This window comes from Lissotriton helveticus, chromosome 5_1, assembly GCF_964261635.1.
Source record: "Lissotriton helveticus chromosome 5_1, aLisHel1.1, whole genome shotgun sequence".
NCBI classification, from domain to species: domain Eukaryota; kingdom Metazoa; phylum Chordata; class Amphibia; order Caudata; family Salamandridae; genus Lissotriton; species Lissotriton helveticus.
Window position 1 is genome coordinate 752,407,793 of NC_136065.1, and position 22,251 is coordinate 752,430,043.

Below are 22,251 nucleotides of genomic sequence, written 5' to 3' on the forward strand. Positions count from 1 at the left end.
GTGCATAATACAAGATTGCGTGGACACTAACCAGGGAAAAACTTGCACAATGAAAGAATGAAACCCAACGCCAGTGAGGGACCCCTCATCTGAGTAATGCTACTATGGCCACACTTAGGGCCAGATGTAGGTGGCCAATTACCGGTCGGTAACGGCCGAATTTAGCCGTTACCGACCGGTAATTGGATTTTGAGATGTAGGGCATGCATTTACAGAATCGGTATTTTACCAATTCTGTATTTACCGATTCGGTAAAATTACCGAATCGGTAAATACAGACTCGGTAAAATACTGATTCTGTAAATGCAGATGTAGGCACATGTCAGAGTGCCACAGGGCTTTAAGAATCGGTATTTTACCACCCAATCCAATTGGGTGGTAAAATACCGAATCCAGGTGTGCATGCACATGTGTGCATGCACACCTGTGCCATGTGACACACAGACATGCCCTTAGGGCATGTCTGTGTGCCACATGGCGCACATGCCTATTTTTGGGGTGCCAGAGGGTGTTAAAGTGACACCCCCTGCACCCTTGCTAAAATCGGTATTTACCGAATCTGTAATTACAGAATCGGTATTGCCCATTGATTCCTATGGGCTGCAAGGCCCATAGGAATCAATGGGCAATACCGAATCGGTATTTACAGAATCGGTAAATACCCAATCTTAACGATTCGGTATTTACCGAATCTGAAATACCTTCACCCCCCCCCCTCTATTTTACCACCTCTTAAATACCGATTCGGTATGAATCGGTATTTAAGAGGTGGTAAATTAAAATTACCTACATCTGGCCCTTAATACTTATTGACACCAACAGGCATGTAACACAAACTGTCACACATTAACAGCAAATTGCAAGCAAAGTTGGTCACACTAGATTTGGAATCAGACCAATTCCAATAACCATGAGGATTAAACAAAAGAAAAGTGAATTGTTTTCAATGCCTTTGCCCCTAAAAGAAAACGTTAGCTGCAAACTGAAGAAAACTTTAAATGTCAGGGGACCCCACAGGAATTACATGCAGCGTAGTAATAACATTTCCAGAGAAGCATGTAAATGTGTATTAGAAATATATAAACCAATCCAAAGTCAAAATTTAGTAAAAGGGTGGCATCCAGACACAGGTGCTTTACCAAAATGTTCCTTCCTTGAGTAGAATAGCCATACACGAGGAACATGCAATGTGCCCACTCTTCAAAATCCGGTGCAACCAAGAAAGAACACACGCAGATGTCTAGACCCGAAGATATGGAGGCTGGGCAAAGCGAGACACAACCAAAAGGTTAATGATTCCAAAAGGAATAGCGGAGCAACAGTGCACCAGGGTCTGACTGCTTAGGTCGCGGTTGGCAGAAAGTGTTCTGAATCAAAATGGACATTGTGGGACAACACGTACTCCAGGACTTGCGGCTAAATCCAACCACAAGATGGCGGCATGCAACCTCCGCTGCTCCGGGTGGTTCAAGGCACGTCCTAGCTTAAAGCATCGCAAAGCAGCTTGAGGCAGAATAGAAGAACAATCATCATAGAGAGTGCTGCAACCCCTCCGAAAGACTCATTAACACAGTAAGGTACACAGGCACTTTTACAAATTTAAACCGCAGTGAGCGGTTTAACTGACCACGCTGCATAGGTGAGCAAAAGTATAATAAACTCACAAAACTGTTTGAAATCAAAAGTTGACATGTGCCGTGAAGTGTTTGGTCAATTGTTTCCGACATACCACATGGTATTCTGGTAGGTCTTAAGCGGCTGTAGTAACTTGAATGCTAGAAGCGTGTCCTCGCGTGTAAACAGGATTCCCAAACGTAACGCCACTGAGGAAAGCACCTGAAATGAAATTATAGACATTGATCCACACAAGTAAAACATGTGTAGCAAATCTCCAGACAAATCTATTTAGAAGAGACCAATGGTTGTAGTGAGGGGGGGGAACACTCTAGGCATAAACGCCATAAATTATCCCATATTGAGCAGTTGAGCCATTGATCTAGTGTTCAGTTGTTGATCGTTGTCGAGTATTCCGTGAAATAAGTCAGAGCACTCCTTGCGTGTGCTGGTTGTAGGACAGTAGTATCTGCTTCTTATAGTTACCCCCACTTTTTGCTGATGTTTCACTATTTTCGACTCAGACTGACTAGGATCCTGCTATCCAGGACCCCAGTCAAGCTGCTTTCTCCTCTAAAATGATTGCATGTACTTTAGGTACACTCCAGATTGGATACTGGGGTACCCTTATCAGTCCCTAGTATATGGTATACTATGTACCTAAGGCATAGGGACCCCAGAGGCCTCCCAAGGGCTGCAGCATGTATTATGCTACCCCTGAGAGACCATTCAAACTGACACCACAGGTCTGCTACTGCAGCCCATGTAAGGTGGTGCATGCACCCCTTACTTAGATATGGGTTCACTATATCTATTCTAAATCACTGCACATATAAACCTATCAGTCACCCCTACGGCAGGCCTTATCAATCCTGAAGGCAGGGTGCTGGGTTTTATGTGAGAGGGTGCCCATGCATGAGCAGAGCCCTCTGCAGCCTTCAAAACCTATTTTCCGGGGTCGTTTGTGATGCAGCCAACCATATATATTGTGGTACATTATAACCTCACGGTAAATGCTAACTTTAAAACGGCTGCTTAGAAACATGTTGTGTTTTGTGTCAAACACCTTGGAGTCATACCTCCCCGCCAGTAACTGGCGGGGGAGGTATGATTCCACCCTTCTAGAGGGACTTATGTGACACACCACGCTACCCAGTACCAGCTTTCTCGACCTGGGCATCACAAAATGGATGCTGCCAGCCACAGACACGAGTCTGCCCTACTGTTGCTGTGCCAAGCTCGAGCAGGGGAAGGCTTGACAATAGGTTTCCTGACACAGGGAGGTGTGACCAACTCCCAGACAGGATTTAGTGTATTGGGGTTGAGTGGGTGTACTCTGAGAGTGTTTGAAGGCTGCACTGGGGGCACATTTGGTGTCCCTGTGCATAGTCCAGTTCAAACGGTATGGCTCCTGCTCTGGCGCGAAACTGGAAAAGGACATGGGTGTAGCCACCCCTCTGTCCTGACCCTCCCATAGGTGGGTCCCCAGAGTTTGTCCCACCCCTTTCTTGGGTATAAAGTAGGAACCCTGACTACAGGTCTTAGATTTTACCTGATCTAAACTCTGCAAGCAGAAACCAAGTACTTCGACGATCTACACTATGTTGGATGACTGAAGAATCTCCCTTGGAGTAATGAGTTACTCCCCTGCGAGGAAGACACCTTTAACACATCTGACAGGTTTGCATCTCCCGAGCTCCTGAGGACTCCGAAGATTTCTGAAACACTGGAGGTGGGTTCCTGAGCGTCCCGGAGGTCGATCTGCCCTCTCAGCAATTCGGACACCAGTATCCCTTGTGGGGACCATGCAACCCGAACCCCTGTGCACCGTGTACTTTTGCAGCAGCATATGCTTTTTGCCGATCCTGGAGGCTGAGCTTTGGGCTACGTGTAGTCCTGACCTCGAGCAGTAATTGCACCGAAGATTTCCGGCCTACACTCCACAAGTGTTCCGTGGGCTGGTAATTTGTGATTCAGCTCAAGGTCCTTTCGCGATCCCTGGTCCATTGGACTGTGGGTCCCTGTGAAGGTAACAGTCTTCTCTTGGGCTTTCCTGGTTGCTCCAGACGTGCCCTGACTCCCCATAGCTTGGAGAATCTCCTGGACCTTGCTGGTCCACACCGGGACTGGTGTCCTCTGCCCGCGTGGGGTGCATTTGCCAAGGCTTGTTGGTATTTAATCCGGACACTGACCCCCTCAGCACTTGACATCCTTCGTGGGACAGCTCACCTCCAGACTTTGGTTGTCGTCGAAGTCTCCTGGTCCCCGTGGCTGCAGAGTCAAGCATCTGGTCATCTAACTTGAAGCACCCGACATCGGTGGGCATTCATCTACCGAGCCCCTGGTCACCCTGAAGTGACCCAGACTCTGTCCCCTCTGCTTTCAGGTTATTCTCACCTTGTATCCAGGCTTGGATTCCACTGGATACGTTTCATCTTCCCGGCAGCAGCACTTTGAGTCACGCCATTGAAAACGACGAAGGTTTCCAACATCACTTGACACCTATATACCCGGCTCCCCTGGGAATGGTAACACGGGTACTCCAGTACTCACAAGGGTACTGGCCTTAGAACCTTCTGTGTTCCAAAGGGTTTGCGTGAGGTCCTCTCCGTAGTGTCTTTAATCTTTAATTTTCCAACCGCAACTCACATAGAGTTGTACGGAGCTAGCGTCTGTGTTCTCACACTGCACCCGTCCTCCGTGGGTCCCTGTGACACTACTTAGGGTGCTTCCTTGGTGTCCCAGCGATTCTACGTGCTCCAGGCACGGTGTCTAGTTAAGTTGTAGTTGTTATACCACTTTCTTAGTATATGGTTTGGTCTCCCCCTGGAGCCCACTGTGTATTGTGCATTTTACTGTCGTTCTAGTGATTTAAAACTGTGTGCTTTGTGATCTAATCTGATAAAGAGGTTAGTAGAGAGTGTTTAGTAATACATACATATATTTTATATATCTTTTGTGTGGTTCTCCTTTCATTTTGTTACTCAGGAGGTTCTAATCTGGTAAAACAAGCTACTTTACATTCCTTTGAGACAGCCTGAAGGCTGCTCTCCACAGCCACCACTAGGATAGCTTTCATAAAGGTTATCTTTGACATAATCATCAATAAGGGTTGTTTGGACTGGTGCTAGGTGCCCACTTTAATTAGTGGACAGCATATACCAGGCCAACTTCTCACACTGGTGTCCAGCTTGAGAATAATCACAGACTTGTGCCGCTGGTTCAGGATTTCCTTGTGAACGCTCCACACTTGTGCTGGGGTCACGCAGTGTGAGGAAGACTGGCGAAGAGCAGGGGAAAATGCTCAAGATCACACAAGTTGTCACAGAAGAAAGTACACAGTAGACAGTGCTCAGGATCACACAAGCTATCCACTTGGAAAAGTCATTTAAGTAGACCAATGAAGCATGTCCAGGCTGGGCTGTTCACTGATAAGTGCTCAGGATCACACAAGATTTCACAGAAGCAGGAACAGCGAATCCTTTAGCACAAAGAAGTACAAGCACACAGGGGATGTCCGGTGAAAAGGACACTGGTGGGGCTGACACGCCTTGTACTTCAGACTGGAGGTTTTCTTCTTAGTTTCTGTAGGTTTTTTTAAAGAGATTTCTTGTTTCAGAGTTCTTCTTAAAAGCACGTGTAGTAACGATGGCCGTAGCCAGGATGTAGTTTCAAATGGATTTATTGAGAACAGTTACATGTAGATAATTAGTAGAGATACAGCCCCTCCAGGAGCAGTCTGCCTGCTGCTTAGCCCATACTCCAACTGACATACTTAAGCATCCAGGCGCCCAAACATTCCATTCAAGACTCTCACACCAACATTCCATGCATCACTTTCACACTGGCTGAGCAGCTAGGGAGTAAATAACCAAATAAATACAACACAGGTTACTACAGAAGGTTGAGACGCTGAACAGTCCTGCGAGTAGGACTGATTCTTTTTAGGAAGATGATGATTTCCCATTTATATGCCATGTTTTGTGTTTTTGGGTGGAAGATATTTTAAGGAATCGTTCCTTCTCCAGTTACTTATTTTAAGGAGGGCATGGGGAATTCTTAAAATTACCTTGTTTAATCAAAAATAGCTTGGTCTCCTACTCCCCGATGGCCATCAGATGTGTCAAAGAGCAAGAATCTCAAGACAAGGGGTCGTGATTGGCTCCATTATGTCATATACAAGCGTTGTGTGAATCTGAAAAGGATATCTTTGTAAGACAGTGTTGACAGGGTTTATACTCCAAGACCTTAAGGGGTGCATATTATCTAACAGCTGCCGGTTTTCCTGAGGAATCTTTGGGTGAAACACAGACTAGAGCTCAGAAAAGCATCGATGAAGCGTGGGAAAAAAAACAGGAGCTAAAACTAACTTGCTAGTTAACCATATATACCCTAGAGACTTCACATCTGGGTGCGTGCGAAGCTGCGACCGAAGCATCTAGCACCAGTTACAAGCAGTAGACAGCCATTGCTGAGGAAAGGCTTTCTTGCGCCCAGAAGAAATTTCTATGGTGAGTACAATAGAAAGAGAAAATTAAATAACAGGTTAAGACCAAAGTACAGCAAAAAATTAAACAGGTTAAGACCGAAGAACAAGAGAAAGGAAAGAAAATTCAGAGAAAACATACACAAGATGTACAATAAGTACATGCAATAAAAATAAACAATGTAGAGGAGATGCATAGATAAATGTACCTAAAATATACATTACCCACCCATCATCCTCCTAGAATTCGTGTGAGGAGGTTAGAAACATACACAGAACAGAGCACATGGGACTCGTACCCATTAGACCCTCTATGAGGAGGCTATGAACGTGCAGAGAACAATAGAAAACATGGGACTTGTACCCATTAGAACCACGTAGATGGGACTAAAACCCACTACTGACTGCGTAGATGGGACTAAAACCCACTACAAAAATATGGAACTTGTGCCAATTAGAACTGCATAAATGGGACTAACACCCACTACAAAAACATGGGTCATGTAGCCACTGGAACTGCGTAAATGGGACTAACACCCACTACAAAAACATGGGACTTGTGCCCATTAGAACTACGTAGATGGGACTAAAACCCACTACAAAAACAAAATGTGAAACACCAGGTGACTACACCATGAACTGTGTAGATACGTTGAAAGTGACTAAAACCCATCATCTGCGATAAGGGTGATTCGTAGCCAAGAACTGTAGTGTGCATAATACAAGATTGCGTGGACACTAACCAGGTAAAAACTTGCACAATGAAAGAATGAAACCCAACGCCGGTGAGGGACCCCTCATCTGAGTAATGCTACTATGGCCACACTTAATACTTATTGACACCAACAGGCATGTAACACAAACTGTCACACATTAACAGCAAATTGCAAGCAAAGTTGGTCACACTAGATTTGGAATCAGACCAATTCCAATAACCATGAGGACTAAACAAAAGAAAAGTGAATTGTTTTCAATGCCTTTGCCCCTAAAAGAAAACGTTAGCTGCAAACTGAAGAAAACTTTAAATGTCAGGGGACCCCCACAGGAATTACATGCAGCGTAGTAATAACATTTCCAGAGAAGCATGTAAATGTGTATTAAAAATATATAAACCAATCCAAAGTCAAAATTTAGTAAAATGGTGGCATCCAGACACAGGTGCTTTACCAAAATGTTCCTTCCTTGAGTAGAATAGCCATACACGAGGAACATGCAATGTGCCCACTCTTCAAAATCCGGTGCAACCAAGAAAGAACACACGCAGATGTCTAGACCCGAAGATATGGAGGCTGGGCAAAGCGAGACACAACCAAAAGGTTAATGATTCCAAAAGGAATAGCGGAGCAACAGTGCACCAGGGTCTGACTGCTTAGGTCGTGGTTGGCAGAAAGTGTTCTGAATCAAAATGGACATTGTGGGACAACACATACTCCAGGACTTGCGGCTAAATCCAACCACAAGATGGCGGCATGCAACCTCCGCTGCGCCGGGTGGTTGAATTTGAATTGAATTTGAATTTTAAAATATTTATAGAGCGCTCTTATACCGAAACGGTTTCATGGCGCTAGATAGCTATGGATCAGAGGAGACGGAGAGGAGGGCTAGGCTGCTACAGATCTGGAGAACAAGAAGGTCTTCAGTTGCTTGCGAAATTCCAGATAGGAAGGTGACGTCCTAAGAGTTCAAGGCACGTCCTAGCTTAAAGCATCGCAAAGCAGCTTGAGGCAGAATAGAAGAACAAACATCATAGAGAGTGCTGCAACCCCTCCGAAAGAGTCATTAACACAGTAAGGTGCACAGGCACTTTTACAAATCTAAACCGCAGTGAGCGGTTTAACTGACCACGCTGCATAAGTGAGCAAAAGTATAATAAACTCACAAAACTGTTTGAAAACAAAAGTTGACATGTGCCGTGAAGAGTTTGGTCAATTGTTTCCGACATACTCCAACTGACATACTTAAGCATCCAGGCGCCCAAACATTCCATTCAAGACTCTCACACCAACATTCCATGCATCACTTTCACACTGGCTGAGCAGCTAGGGAGTAAATAACCAAATAAATACAACACAGGTTACTACAGAAGGTTGAGACGCTGAACAGTCCTGCGAGTAGGACTGATTCTTTTTAGGAAGATGATGATTTCCCATTTATATGCCATGTTTTGTGTTTTTGGGTGGAAGATACTTTAAGGAATCGTTCCTTCTCCAGTTACTTATTTTAAGGAGGGCATGGGGAATTCTTAAAATTACCTTGTTTAATCAAAAATAGCTTGGTCTCCTACTCCCCGATGGCCATCAGATGTGTCAAAGAGCAAGAATCTCTAGACAAGGGGTCGTGATTGGCTCCATTATGTCATATACAAGTGTTGTGTGAATCTGAAAAGGATATCTTTGTAAGACAGTGTTGACAGGGTTTATACTCCAAGACCTTAAGGGGTGCATATTATCTAACAGCTGCCGGTTTTCCTGAGGAATCTTTGGGTGAAACACAGACTAGAGCTCAGAACAGAATCGCTGAAGCGTGGGAAAAAAAACAGGAGCTAAAACTAACTTGCTAGTTACGCATATATACCCTAAAGACTTCACATTTGGGTGCGTAAGAAGCTGCGACCGAAGCATCTAGCACCAGTTACAGGCAGTAGACAGCCATTGCTGAGGAAAGGCTTTCTTGCGCCCAGAAGAAATTTCTATGGTGAGTAACCTATGGGAAGAAGTATCTATCAGAAGCGGTTCTGTTAAGAGTCTGCTCGGCCTTTCCAAGTGTTTTACTTTGTCCATATTCACTTTGACCGGCAATGAAGCAAGTTCTAAACGGAAATCATACACGTTGCTTTGACTAACTGTTCAGTTTGTCCTTTGACCCACAACGGAACAGGTGTAGCAAATGTGATACATTTGGTCAAACAAACGGTGAACATATATGTTGCAGTAAAGGCGATTTTAAGTATGGAAGGTTATAAATTAGCACAGACGGGAGACAAAATGATCCGAATAATGAAAGAGTCAAAGGCATTGAAATGACTGAACCAGTAAATGCTAGGTCACACAACTTACTTGCTACATTTGAAGTTAGTGATATCCCTGTATCAGTGTGATATGGGTGCACCGCAATCTGTGTCATAGATGGGACTGGCACTCCTGGGAAGGAAACCGCGGTGGCAGCAAGAGATGGCGTTGTCACAGAATAGGGAAACTGAGCTCCAATAAATGCAGGGTGGACACCCTAAAAGTGAAAAGTTACAATTAGTAAAAGAATACCTCACTGCATAGTGCGGTAAAAGACAAAGTTGTTTACTTGCTCTCTGTCATGTGTGCCTTCTTTCAAATTAGAAACATCAGAATGTTTCCGTGATTGGGCTGAATCTTGGTACACATCTGAACAGCAAACATTTCGTTTATTAAACCTATCTTTAACAAAAACACGCATTTATAAAGTAACATGTTTGGACATTTTATAATTACAATTATTTTTTGACATATTACAATGCATTTGTGTGAAAATAATTCAATAATTGTCCCAATTAAATACTAAAGTATAAATATTAGGAGCGGGTAATATTCTTTTCACAGAAGGATGATGACGCTCCTCGAGTTTCTTTAGAGTCCTAGAGCTCCACTGTCCTTGAATGATGAGTCCTTTAAGTCATTCACTTTGACAGGACGGGATAGATAAGCAAAGCAGTCTATCAAACCACTGTCTAACTATTTTCATAGTTTCAAAGAGAGATGGCTGGGTTGCCTTTGATTTTTTTTAAACAGATGTATTCATTTCCCTGGTCTCCCTCAATAAGAAATAATCCCGCAACAGAGTGGTGAACCCATTGAAGATATAAAGCAGGCCATATAACGTTCAACAACTCTGCCCCGCCTTCACCCCTGCTCAACATTCTAACAACCCAGTCTGCTGGATTAATTCTGTAGATTTGAAAATGTAATCAATATTTGTTGTCATCGGAAATCAAATACATACACAATTTTCAAGAAGGGTGGTCTCCTTAGGGTGGGGTGAAGCACTCGAAGGTAGACCCAATATGACCGAAGACCCTATAACTGACAACCAGCGTTTTGGGCATTGGATGCTCAGACTAAGAGATCAGTCGGCACCTATAGCCCCAACTCATAGGCCACTAAAAAAGAAACCGTCTGTGCCATGGTTCTCACAATCCTTAAAAGAAACACAAGGTGAAGTAAGGGCGCTAGAACGTAGATGGCGCCGAAACTACAAAAGTAATGACCTTAACATTTACAAATCCGCTCGGAGGTAATACCATGCTCTGATCAAAACCACAAAAATAAACTATTACATAGAGGCCATAAAAAATACCAATAATAAACCGAAAGAGATTTTCAAAATAGTAAATCTGTTTACGAATCCTAAAAGCCTACTGCAAGAGATCCCTCCCTCTCAGAGCCTTTGTAACACCATAGCAGACTATTTTGAAGAAAAAGTTCTGACACTTACAAAAACCTTCCTCTCTCCTATTCCATCCATTTCAGATGAGGGAACCATTGCAGACACAAATACAGCCTGTATGAAAACTTTCCTGCCCATCACATTGGAGGAATCTCATCTGGCTATGCTTGCTATTAAATCAGGCTCTCCTTTTGACCCTTGCCCCTCCACTCTACTACAGGCCCTCATTGACATTGTAAACCCCACCATTAATAATATAATAAACTCCTCACTTCTCACAGTAAAGATTCCTATAGAATGGAAACTTGCGTCGGTAAAACCGCTCCAGAAAAAGCAATTGGCAGATCCTACAACCCTCTCTAATTTACGGCCCATTTCGCTCCTACCTACCCTGTGCAAGCTAACTGAAACATTTGTGAACAGACAACTCACTACTTTCTTAGAGGAAACAAATGTATGGCACTCCAATCAATCGGGTTGTAGAGCCCAACATTCTACAGAATCCGCCCTCTTGTATACCCCGGAAACCCTACGTATACAGCCATGGATCAGGGAAAGAAAGCAGTTCTGGTGCTGTTGGACCTGTCCGCGCCTTTGATACTGTCTCCCATGCCATTCTTATAGACCGTTTATTAACATCTGGCATATCTGGTAATGTCCTAGAATGGATCAAGAACTTTCTGCAAGACAGGCGCCAAGTGATCACTCTAGGACAATTCAACTCAGAAGAAAAAGCGCTCATCTCAGGGGTTCCTCAGGGATCGAGCCTGAGCACGACCACGACCATTTTTAATGTATATATGTCTCCCCTGATCAAACTAATATCGTCCTTCAAGATTAATACAATCTCTTATGCGGACAATACGCAGCTTATTCTGGTCCTGGATTATGACACTACTGAAGCGGAAGAAAATCTCAGAAACTGCCTCTCAACTACCTTCGAATGGATGAACAATAACCATTTGAGCTGTAATTCAGAAAAAACAGAGATTCTGCCCTTTGGCCAACAAAACCCGTTTGTGCCTAAACTCTGGTGGCCAGAGAATGCCACCCCCCTCCCAATACAATAAATGCAGCTAGGAATTTAGGAATTAAATTTGATACCACTCTCTCTTTTAAACAACAATCCCTGGCAGTTTCAGGCTCTTGCTTCCACATCATTAAAAGCCTAAGGAAATTCTTCGGCCTGCTTCCATACTCAGCCAAACTGTTGCTGTTGCTGTTGCTGTTGCTGTTGCCCTCATAACATCCAGTCTAGACTACTGTAACAGCCTTTATGCTGCAACGAACAAAACAGTCATGCATAAGGTACAGATGGTCCAACATGCGGCTGCCCAGCTGGTTTTGAAGTGGCCCAAGAAATCCTCTGCCTCAGCTGCACTGGATGTCCTACACTGGCTGCCAATCTATACAAGTGTTTTGTTTAAGGTCCTAATTATTACTTTTAGGGCCTTTCATTCACGAGGTCCCAAATATCTCCAAACTGGTTTTAAACGCTATCTCCCTTCCAGTAACCTAAGACCATCCAATGCAAATCTGCTGACAATTCCAACCGTTAGACTGGTTTCTAAGGGAGGAAAATCACTGGCGGCCATAGGGTCTAAGGCATGGAATCAACTCCCACCTTATCTCTTTCAAATTGCATCTGAACCGATGTTTAGGAAGGCACTTAAAACTTGGATTTATAGTGCTCCAGACACACTATGTAAAGCTTTGATTTGAATGCTGAATCTTTTCCCATAGGAGCAGTAAACCAGTTTCTTTTTTTCCCATACCTGGTGTTCCGTATCAAGCGCCAAGAGGCTCCTTGGAGTGATAGTTGCGCTATATAAGACCCCATTTACATTACATTACCTGAAGCCAGAATGTGAAGCCATCATCTTTTTTTTTTTTTGTAAACAAATTTTTTATTGGCAGTCATATCCAAAAAGGAATATCTATCAATATATATTTTCAGTGTTTGTCAACTCAAGATTGTATCACAGTATTGGTACTTATGATGTGAAGCCATCATCCCGATCTTTAACCCGGTTTTCTTCAATCTTTCCACTGTTCCCCTGACTCTGCCAAATCACATAGACGGAGCTGGGCTGCTTTCATAGCCGGAGATGACTATCTTTCCTATCTCTGATAATTGGACGATTAATCTCAATTTCCTAAACTGGATACCCCCAACTGCTCTTGAAAATCCACTGAGATTAGATCATTAGCCACAGGGAATCCCACAATTTATTGATTCTCTACAGTACCTTCTTTCAATATGTCTGTATATGAGGGCTAGACCATCAAATGTGCAAGGGTGTACTGATCTCACCACAACATCCCCAGCTGGATCCCATTATTTCTGTGAACATTTCAGTTAGTTTATCAGGGGTCAGGTACCATACCGTCATCACCTTGATGTAGGGTTCCCTGTGCGGAACAGTCATTTTGTGTTTTCTAGTGTACCTCAAAAGTAGCTTGCAGAAGCCTATAAGAAATTCCCTATGTAATGCTATGCCACCCATAGATTTACACTTCTCCTTTTTAAACAAACTCAAGAGCAAAAGAACGATGGATTTGCCCGAGATCTCTTGACTGGGGTGAATGTATGACTCATTCAGCATTCCGTCCATCATTTGTTTGTGTAGCACTTTTCACCCTAAGTGTGATGGGTATGCCCAGAAGTGGGTCCCTTGCTCACTGTGCCACTGAATTCAAGCTAGCCTGGCTGATGAAGGGTGATATACCCTAAAACCGGTCCCAGGATGCTTCTTTCTGGTCCAGGGAGGACCTGGCGTGGCAGTTCGGTCTGGACTGTTCCCATGAGGCACAGGGTCAAGACTGATTTGCATATGGCTGGGTCTAAACTAGGCTGGGATGGTGAGCAAAAGAACAATGAATTTAACCCAGATCTCTTGCCTGGGGTTGAATGTTTGATTCATTCAGCATTCCGTCCATTATTTGTTTGTGTGAGCATCTGTGGCACAAGACTAACACCTGGGTATTCAAAATAGTCTGTCCACAGGAGGCATTTGTACATGGGAGTACTTGATGAAAATGAAAAGCTGATGTTTTGGGACCGTGCATTTCCTAAAATCTGAAAACAGATATTCTAAAGGCAGTTTTTGTTTTCAAAAATGGATTTTCTTCTGTTAAATTGAGTTTGTTTGCCCACAGTGGAAAGTGGTATTTGATATAAAGAAGTGCACTTTCAGAAACTGATGAATAATAATTCAAGCTGAGCTGGGGGGACCTACTGCTTTATTTATATACTTTGTGCAATAGGGCATGTCTAGATATGAATGTTACTTCACAAGTCAGGTGGAGCATTTTATATTTATGAATGTTTTCCTGGCATTTCTGATGGTAACCGCACCAGGAACACTTGGATGGTAACTACTGATAATCCTGCTTAGGGTGGTCATAGCGTAGTCACTATTTTACAGTTAGAAAGTTTGCTAGAAGCTCAGGAAGACTTTCCTTGAGCAGAAGTAGCTCTCACTACAGAAAAGTTTGTAGACCCCTGTTCTACAGTGTCTATTTTGCCCCTCGGGAAATGTATAGTAAAATAAGTGCTGTTTGAAGCAGCCACTGTAAAGAAAGAGCCATTTCGGCAGCAACGTGCGGCTGGAACGGCATGGGATAGAACCAGAAATGAAGGAAGCTGGCCTAAGCGGAATATGCATAAAGTTTAAAGTTAGGGTCGCCCATCCCACCTCGCAAGAAGGGTAGCGTGAGTGTTTCATATGCAATGCGCGGGTGGCGACCCGCCCATAAAAGGGTAATCATATTGGAGCTTAGTCTCCTGTAGAAGTGGGTGTGAGGGGCAGTGGAATATTTAAAACAAGTAGAGGAACTTGGGCAGGATCACCATTTTGGCAATTGCGATATGTCCCACCAGGGAGAGTGGAAGAGTTTTCCAAGTGAGGATTTTGGCTTTCAACCAGTCCATAGTCCTGCCATAGTTTGCTCTCCACAACTCTTCTGTGTCCCTAGTTAGCCAGATGCCCAAGTATTTGGTGGGCCCACTTTATCGGGTATTCTGTAGGAAAGGAACGGGTAACGTCCGTTAAAGGAAGTAGGATGGATTTCACCTAGTTAACTTGTATGCCAGAGTAGCCTCCAATCCTAATGACCTCTCGGGTCATAGGGGCCAGGTTTTCTTGGGGTTCACGGATATAGAGCGTCACATTGACTGTATACATGGAAGTCACTAAGCCACAGGACGAGAACCCAAGGCCGTGCTGCGTATGGTGCAGGTGCACAGCAAGTGGCTCCATAGCTATGGCAAATAGCATGGGTGACAGGGGACAGCCCTGCCTGGTGCCTCTAGTGATGCGTATCGGCTCGGTTATTTGCCCATTTATACGGATGCGTGCTGTGGGTAGAGTGTATAGCAACTTTACTTTACTTATGAAGGCTGGGCTGAATCCCAAGCGGCTAAGAAGGGCAAAGAGAAAAGGCCATTCTAAAGAATCAAATGCCTTGGTGGCGTCCTACAGAGCTGCCACCGCCGGCAAGTTGGGGTTTATCTGATGCATAATGGAGAAGATGGTGCACAGATTATGTGATGTGGCCCTACCTGGAACAAACCAGATTGGTTTGGGCGGGCAATAAGAGACATGAGGGGAAGGAGGCGGGTGGCTAATGATTTGGCATAAATCTTATTGTCGGTATTAATTAAAGATAGTGGGTGATACGAGTCGCATGACTCAGGCGGTTCATCAGGTTTGAGGAGAAGGGTGATCACTGCCTCGCGAAGAGTGGCAGGGAATTGGCCGGCCGTGACAGACTCATTATACATATCAGCAAGATGAGGAATAAGGATAGGCGCATACTCTTTATAGAAGGCTGCCGTCAGCCCATCTGATCCGGGTGCCTTATCCCCGGGGAGACTCTAGATCACTTGTGCGATCTTCTCAGAGGTAAAGTGTTTGTCTAAATATTCACAATGTGCAATGCTGAGCCACAGCAGCTCAATAGTGTCACAATATTGTTCGAAGGCATCCAATGGTGCCTCAGCCCCGGCTGTATATAAATTAGCATAAAAAGTGGAGATTCTGTCAATTATGTCTTGGGGGAAGTGAGTCTGCCTGCGGTTTCGTCGTGTAATTATGTTATGGGACACTGCTTGTACTGACCATACCTTGGGAGGAGCCGTCCAACTGGAACTTTGCTAATTGTTATTCTGCCATCAGCTGAGCCTGACAGAAGCTCGCCGGACCCGCTTCGCGGACTTTGAACAGCGGGAGCCTGCTCTGGACACGGGATTGTGGTACTGAGTGGCTGAGGCGTGGGGTGGATTTGCAGCAGGGCTGCGAGCGGTGCCGCAGTGACTCCATCTCCCAGGAGTCCCTGCCTGACTAACTTACAGCACCTGGTCCGCTCTCCCTGCTTGCCCCGCCCCCTGACCGTTCCATACCCTATATTGTAGGCATAGTTATCCGCTGCGCGGGAGCGTCCCGGGAGATGCCCGGGACAAGGGCGGGACCGTCTGGTGCCGTCCGGGGCTGGCCAGGGCTGGGCTGGGCCATCCCCCTGAGACTTTGGCTTCGGTAGTACGGCCAGTTAGTCAACTCCTGCTTACTGTTGATTGCCTTCTAACTGGGAAGTCGTTTTATTTATTCTTTTTTGGGCCCATTGTATATATTTGTTATTGGCTGTCTATGCTAATGTCTACTCGTTCAGGGAAGAGTTTGAGAGGGGGGGGGGAGGCCCTGGCTGTGTTACTGGTGCAATGGACCAGTTCATTACTCGAGTTGTCACAGTTATTGAGAAGGAAATCGCCATGACAGAGCGGCGTCTTTCTCAAGAATATCTCCCAAATAAACGGTCGTCTTTGGGTTCTGTGGCGCTAGTCACCTCACCAGTATGTGCAAGCAACCCCGCCGAGAATGCTTCTCCCCTTTCAGATCATCCTAGGGTTGCTGCTTTAAGGGACAGCTTGGATAGGCTGGAGAGTATGGCAGCCTTAACCCCACTTATTGAAGACAATGCTTCGGATTTACGGTCCAGTGAGACCTCCGTGCCTATGCTCCCTTTTAACATTTCTCCCAGTCATGAGAATTCCCTCCCCCCACCAGTGATGGTAGCGCTGGTAGTAAATAGACCTGTTTATTTATTTTAAAAGGAAAAGAACCACTAGCCCGCGCAAAGGTAGCCATCCCAAGCCCTACAAGAAACCAAGGAGACTCGTTACCAGGGCGGGTGGGATTTACAAGGGCGCGGGACTGGGTGCAAGTTGTCTCCAGGGGGATATGTATGTATGTATGTATAGGTATACTTATATAGCGCAATTTCTGTCACCCGACGGGCATCCTGGCGCTTAGACTGTACTGACACTTACACATACATGATGTTTCCAGCAGCAGATACATTTACATTGCTCTAGGGAACAAGTGGGTTTTCAGGGCTTTTTTAAAAGAGTAAAAATTTTCCAGACCCCTCAGACCCAAAGGAAGGGAGTTCCACAATCTTGCAGCGGTAAACCTGAAAGACCGGCCGCCCGTCCGAGACCTCAAAATCTTAGGTACAACCACCAAATGAGCTGTGGCTGACCGTAGCGATCTAGAAGGGGTGTACCAGGAAAAGAGATCCTGCAAAGGGGACGGACCCTGTCCGTGTAGAGCCCTAAATACCAGACACAGTGCTTTAAAATCAATCCTCTGGGAGACTGGTAGCCAGTGGAGGTCCCTAAGTGCCTTAGCAGAAGAATCCAGGCGTCGACGTGAGAGGGCCAATTTGGCGGCAAAATTATGTACCCGCTGCAATTTTCCAACTAGGGTAGCCGGAGCCCCCAGAAGTAGTGCGTTACAATAGTCAATACGACTTAAAATTATGCTCCACACTACCTCTGGTCTAGCCTGTGCAGGGAGCAAGGGTAAGATCTTACGCAGCGAGCAGAGCAACGCCATACAGGTGGCCACCGTTCGATTCACTGACACATCAAGCTGCAAGCTGGCACTGAACATTACCCCCAGATTACGAACCGATTCAACGGGCAAGCTAGCGCCCTGGAAGTCGGGAGGCCAGAAATCCTGCGGAAGTGGTCTGGGGATACGGTCCAGGGAGCAATGCAGCACCTCAGTTTTCGCGCTGTTAAACTGCAGGGAGTTATTACCCAGCCATTCAGCCGTGGTGTTCATACAGCGATGAAAGGTCTCCTGAGACACCCCATCCTTACCCTCAAGGGAAAAGATGAGTTGGGTGTCATCAGCGTAATTGGTGACTGTTATGCCAAAGGATTTAATCAACGTGATCAGGGGGCGGAGGTAAAGATTGAAAAGAATGGGGCTGATGGCTGACCCCTGGGGTACACCCTGACCAACCCTCCTGGTGTTAGATTTAAAGGGTGGCAAGGCCACTATCTGGTGTCTATGATCGAGGTACGACACCAGCCACTCAAGGGCCAAGCCTGATACTCCAACCTCCGCCAATCTCCTGATCAGAATTGTATGGCTGACCGTGTCGAACGCGGCTGACATATCGAGCAGCACTAAAAAGGCCGCTCGACCCTGGTCGGCCCGCGTTCGCAGGTCATCGAGAACAGTCACCAATGCCGATTCTGTCCCATGCGCTGGTCTGAAGCCAAACTGAGCCACATCCAAACAGTCGGTGGCCTCAAGAAAGTTGGAAAGATGTTTTGTGGCCAGTTTCTCAAGAATCTTAATAGGAAATGGCAACAGAGAGATGGGTCTGTAGTTAGCTGGACAGGCGGGATCCAGATTTTCCTTCTTGAGTAATGGGGAAACAACCGCCAATTTCCAGCTATCTGGGACCCGCGCCGAGCTAAGGGACTGGCAGCAGATGGAAAAAAAGAGGTGGAAGAAGCTCTTCCCGAAACAGTTTCCAGAATTTTGGTGGGAGAGGATCAGACGGTGAGCCTGAAGATATACCGTCGGCCAATGCGCAGAAATCCTTGAACGATGGTAAAGGCAAGTTGTTCAATTCAGCTGACTTAACGGCCTCCTCCACATTCTCAGTACAGTTGGAATAATGCACAGGCTGACCAGATGACGAGGCAAGATTATTTAAGATGGTGGCAATCTTGTCCTCAAAAGCCTGTGCCAACGAGTCACAGAGAGCTTGGGAGGCCGGTATGTTGTTTTTAGTACAAGCTGGATGGGCCAGGTCTTTTACGATCTTAAATAAGGCCTGAGACTTGTTTGCAGCTGCCAGCAATAGTTCTTCTAAGTGTCTGGCCTTGGCCAGCTTAATCTGGACCTTATAGGTCGCCAGAGTTTGTTTAAAACGGACTCTACATGGTTCCAGATACTGTTTCCTCCAAGCACGCTCAGCCTGTTTACACTGAAGCTTGAGCTGCCGGAGTTCCTCTGAGTACCATGGCATAGCCAGATTGGTCCTAGCTCTAATTTTGCGCATCGGCGCCAAAGAGTCCAGAGAGGCCGAAATTTGCTGACAGAACGTCTCGTAGCTCATGTCCACCGTATATGGGGGGAGAGCCCTCTGGTGTTACAACAGAGAAGACACGTGTCGATCCAACTACTGACTCTGCTGAATTTCCAACCCATGAAACCCCCTCGATTGCTCAAATAGAGAAAATGTTGAAATCATTGTTGACCCCGGTCCTAGAGAGTGTTAAAGAGCTGACAGAGCGAATAGATAGGTTTGAGCAAGTGACCCTGGACAACTTTTTTTCCATAAAGTCCCTCATTAAGCTACATTCCAGAATCAGGGAGGATGGACCAGGGGGGGAAACTGTTGCCCGGGCAGCCCCTATATCCTCACAGGAACCTCCTTCTGCACCTGGAACGGCTAATGGGGTGGTAGTGGTAAAAGCTCCTGCTGCACACGCTGTGGCTTCCACTGGGGGTGCTCGGACCCCAGGGTTGGCCTCAACGAATGCTACAGAACTCCCTAACATAACAAAGGCTAGTACTGTCCCTGTCAAGAAGCTCGTGCGGCCCGAGGTTCCTGGTAAAAATGGCCCTGCCAAACTAAAAAACTCTGGCATTAACAAAGGCCCCGAGCTAGCCCAATCAAGAAGAATTAGCTCCAACCCTCCACCAGATATACAGCTTGACACACTCCCTCTCAAAAAGGCCCTTAGAATACCACCCGTGGATTTTCCCCCAGATTGTCAGCCCTATGTTGCCATCCTTACAAACGTACCATCCTTGAAGGATGATCAGCAAGAATCCTACCAAACGCTTAAAAATAAAACCATGCATTGGTTAAGGACAAATAGACCTCTCCCTGGGGAACTAGACGCCTGATTCTAGGTGTTAGAAGGGTAGGGTGGGTAGGCTATGGGCATAAGCAATTAGAGGGAGACTGTGTTGTTGTAAATTTTAAGGATGTTAGGGTTGTCCAAACTATTTGTAATCAGAATTTGGGAATTGGTGGTGCAGGTATTGGCGTAGAAGATCTAACTTACTTCTACCCAAGATCCGTAGGAAATCAGTATGGTACTAATTTGGGTGGGGGTGGGAGGTATAATTTTACCTGTCCTGAGAATCACTTCATCCACATGCCATATCAGCAAGTTGCTTGGTCTGGGCCATATGGGAGGACGCCAGGACATTGAAACGATACTTGCCCGGGGGTGTCTCCCTTGCTCCCGGGCCAAGGATCTGTCCTGGAGCCTGACGCCCAGGGCCAAAGCAATGCCAACCCAACATTTTTACCAGCTGCATGTAGCCCCTTGGTTCAGGATCCCAACCTGGTTGCCGGGACCCCACAAGGAGTAAGTGCACCATGGTCATCCCCTAAGAGGGAGGGGGTATCCAGCCCTGAACCCCGCAGGGTCCCTGCTGTGGCGGATCCAGACCTAAGGATTCTCAGCTGGAACGTTGCGGGCATTTCAAGGAAGCTGGCTCTACCCGATTGGAACACCCTTGTGGAAGGATACTCTATTTGCATCTTCCAAGAAACCTGGAGTAGGGAGCCTTGCCACAAGGTAGGCTATTCATCCTTTTTTGTACCAGCAGTGTCCCCCCCTTCGGGGAAGGGCCGCCCCTCAGGTGGCCTCCTCATATGGGTTGCCATCTCGCTTGGCTGCCAAGTTGCCCAGCATGCAACAAATTCACCCGATCTACTTAGCATATCTATTAAGGGACCGCGGAGAGGGCTGATCCTGGACATTATTAATATCTACGCCAGGGGCACGAAGGGGGGTTCGCAATCACCCACAGTACTAGGGTTGGAATCCTTGCTTAGGCGGTCTCCTATTAGATCTCATGTCCTGGTCGCGGGGGACCTAAACTGCACGTTTGAGCCCCTCGCGATGGAGGACATTTTGGGAACCGCCGATGAAGATACTAGGAGAGGGATACCAGTTCTAGCAATACCTCCCATCAGGAGGTGGTCTCAAGTGGTGGTCCAAATTAATTCCTTAAACTTGGAATTTGGCCTTAGGGCTGTTAATGGAAGGTTGACGTCAGATTCTTCTGGAGCCCATACCTATAATAGGGCTAATCATACGTCAAGGATAGACTATATTCTCCTTGACATACAGCTCTGGAGCTTCATGCGGGATATGGAGGTTCTCCCAACAGTTGAGAGCGATCACAATCTCCTCTCTCTTGACCTCCTACCCCTGTGGGTCGGGAACCAGGGGGTGCATATGCCTTGTATAACATCTATCCCCCTGGAAGTACATCCCTCCAATTGCGGTAGACGGTTGAAGTGGAGCAAGCTTATTATAGACGAAGAGAAAGTGCTAGCTATTGGGGCACTTTTAGATTCAGCCCAGTCTAAACTGGACTCGCTGATTCCTTCGTCTGGGGAAGTCTCCGCGCTTTTTTGTGACACAACCAAGGCCTTGAGTGACCTTTTCATTCTCCCAAGCAAGGCCTCTGGACCTGGCAAGCGTAAGGAGTTGGCCAAACCGCCGGGTTGGTTTACTAAACAGTGTAGGGGGAAGAGAAACGCCCTGATAGGAGTGGTCAAAAGCAAATCCCAGGTTGCAATCAGGCTGGCCAGGAAAGAGTACACCCAGACAACTATTGCAGCAAAGAAGGAATGGGAGGACGGGTTCTGGGCGGATCTCATGGAAGCAAGTATGGGTAGGGATGCCAGAGGTTTTTGGAATCTTATTAGATCTAGGGATAGGCCAGACAACACCCTGATGACGTGCAACATCCCAGCCCAGAATTGGTTTAGCCATTTTCTGTCCCTCTATACCCCTACTGAGGTGGCTCTCCACACCACCTTTTCCCTACCTGACTGTATGGGGGATATTGAGGGTGCTCCCTTTACTGCCAGAGAGGTGGAAGGTGTAATTGAAACATTGGTGCCCCTAAAAGCAGCTGGGCCTGACGGGATCCCGGGTGACCTGATACGTGCAAACCCCAAGGAGTGGGGGAAGCTGGTTTCGTCACTGCTCAACGCTATCAATAGCGGTGCGCCTGTACCTGAATCCTGGAAGGGGGCGGAGGTTGTCCCGATATTCAAAAAGGGGTGTCGGGACAACCCCGCCAACTACAGGCCCATAAGTCTCATTGACTCATCTCAAAAAGTCCCAAAAAGCGACCCTGTACTTCAGGGGTGACCCTCAAGGCACTGCGCAGTCTTGCCCAATGGCGTTAAATCCTTAATGGAAAAAAAGTTGTACTGGCAATGTTGTATAGATATCTGTAGTTATTTATTTCACTACTTTCATATTTTGATTTCAATTTAAATCTTGAAATGTCAACAAATATATCATCCAATTAATCCTTCACATGGAGCAAAACGTGAGTACATTTTCATATGATCCCAATGCATTTCGTGCGTGCAAGCGCACTTCATCA

At 46.0% G+C, this 22,251-nt stretch overlaps 1 protein-coding gene across 3 annotated transcripts in view; it reads right to left on the reverse strand.

The window, feature by feature from the left end:
* The window catches only part of ZSWIM8 (zinc finger SWIM-type containing 8), a 2,353,271-nt gene that overhangs the window by 322,357 nt on the left and 2,008,663 nt on the right, over window positions 1-22,251 (reverse strand). For all 3 annotated transcript variants that reach the window (XM_078643224.1, XM_078643226.1, XM_078643225.1), the window contains one exon: window positions 9,157-9,325. In XM_078643224.1, coding sequence (XP_078499350.1) covers window positions 9,157-9,325 — 169 coding nt within the window. The remainder of the gene's footprint in view (window positions 1-9,156; window positions 9,326-22,251) is intronic.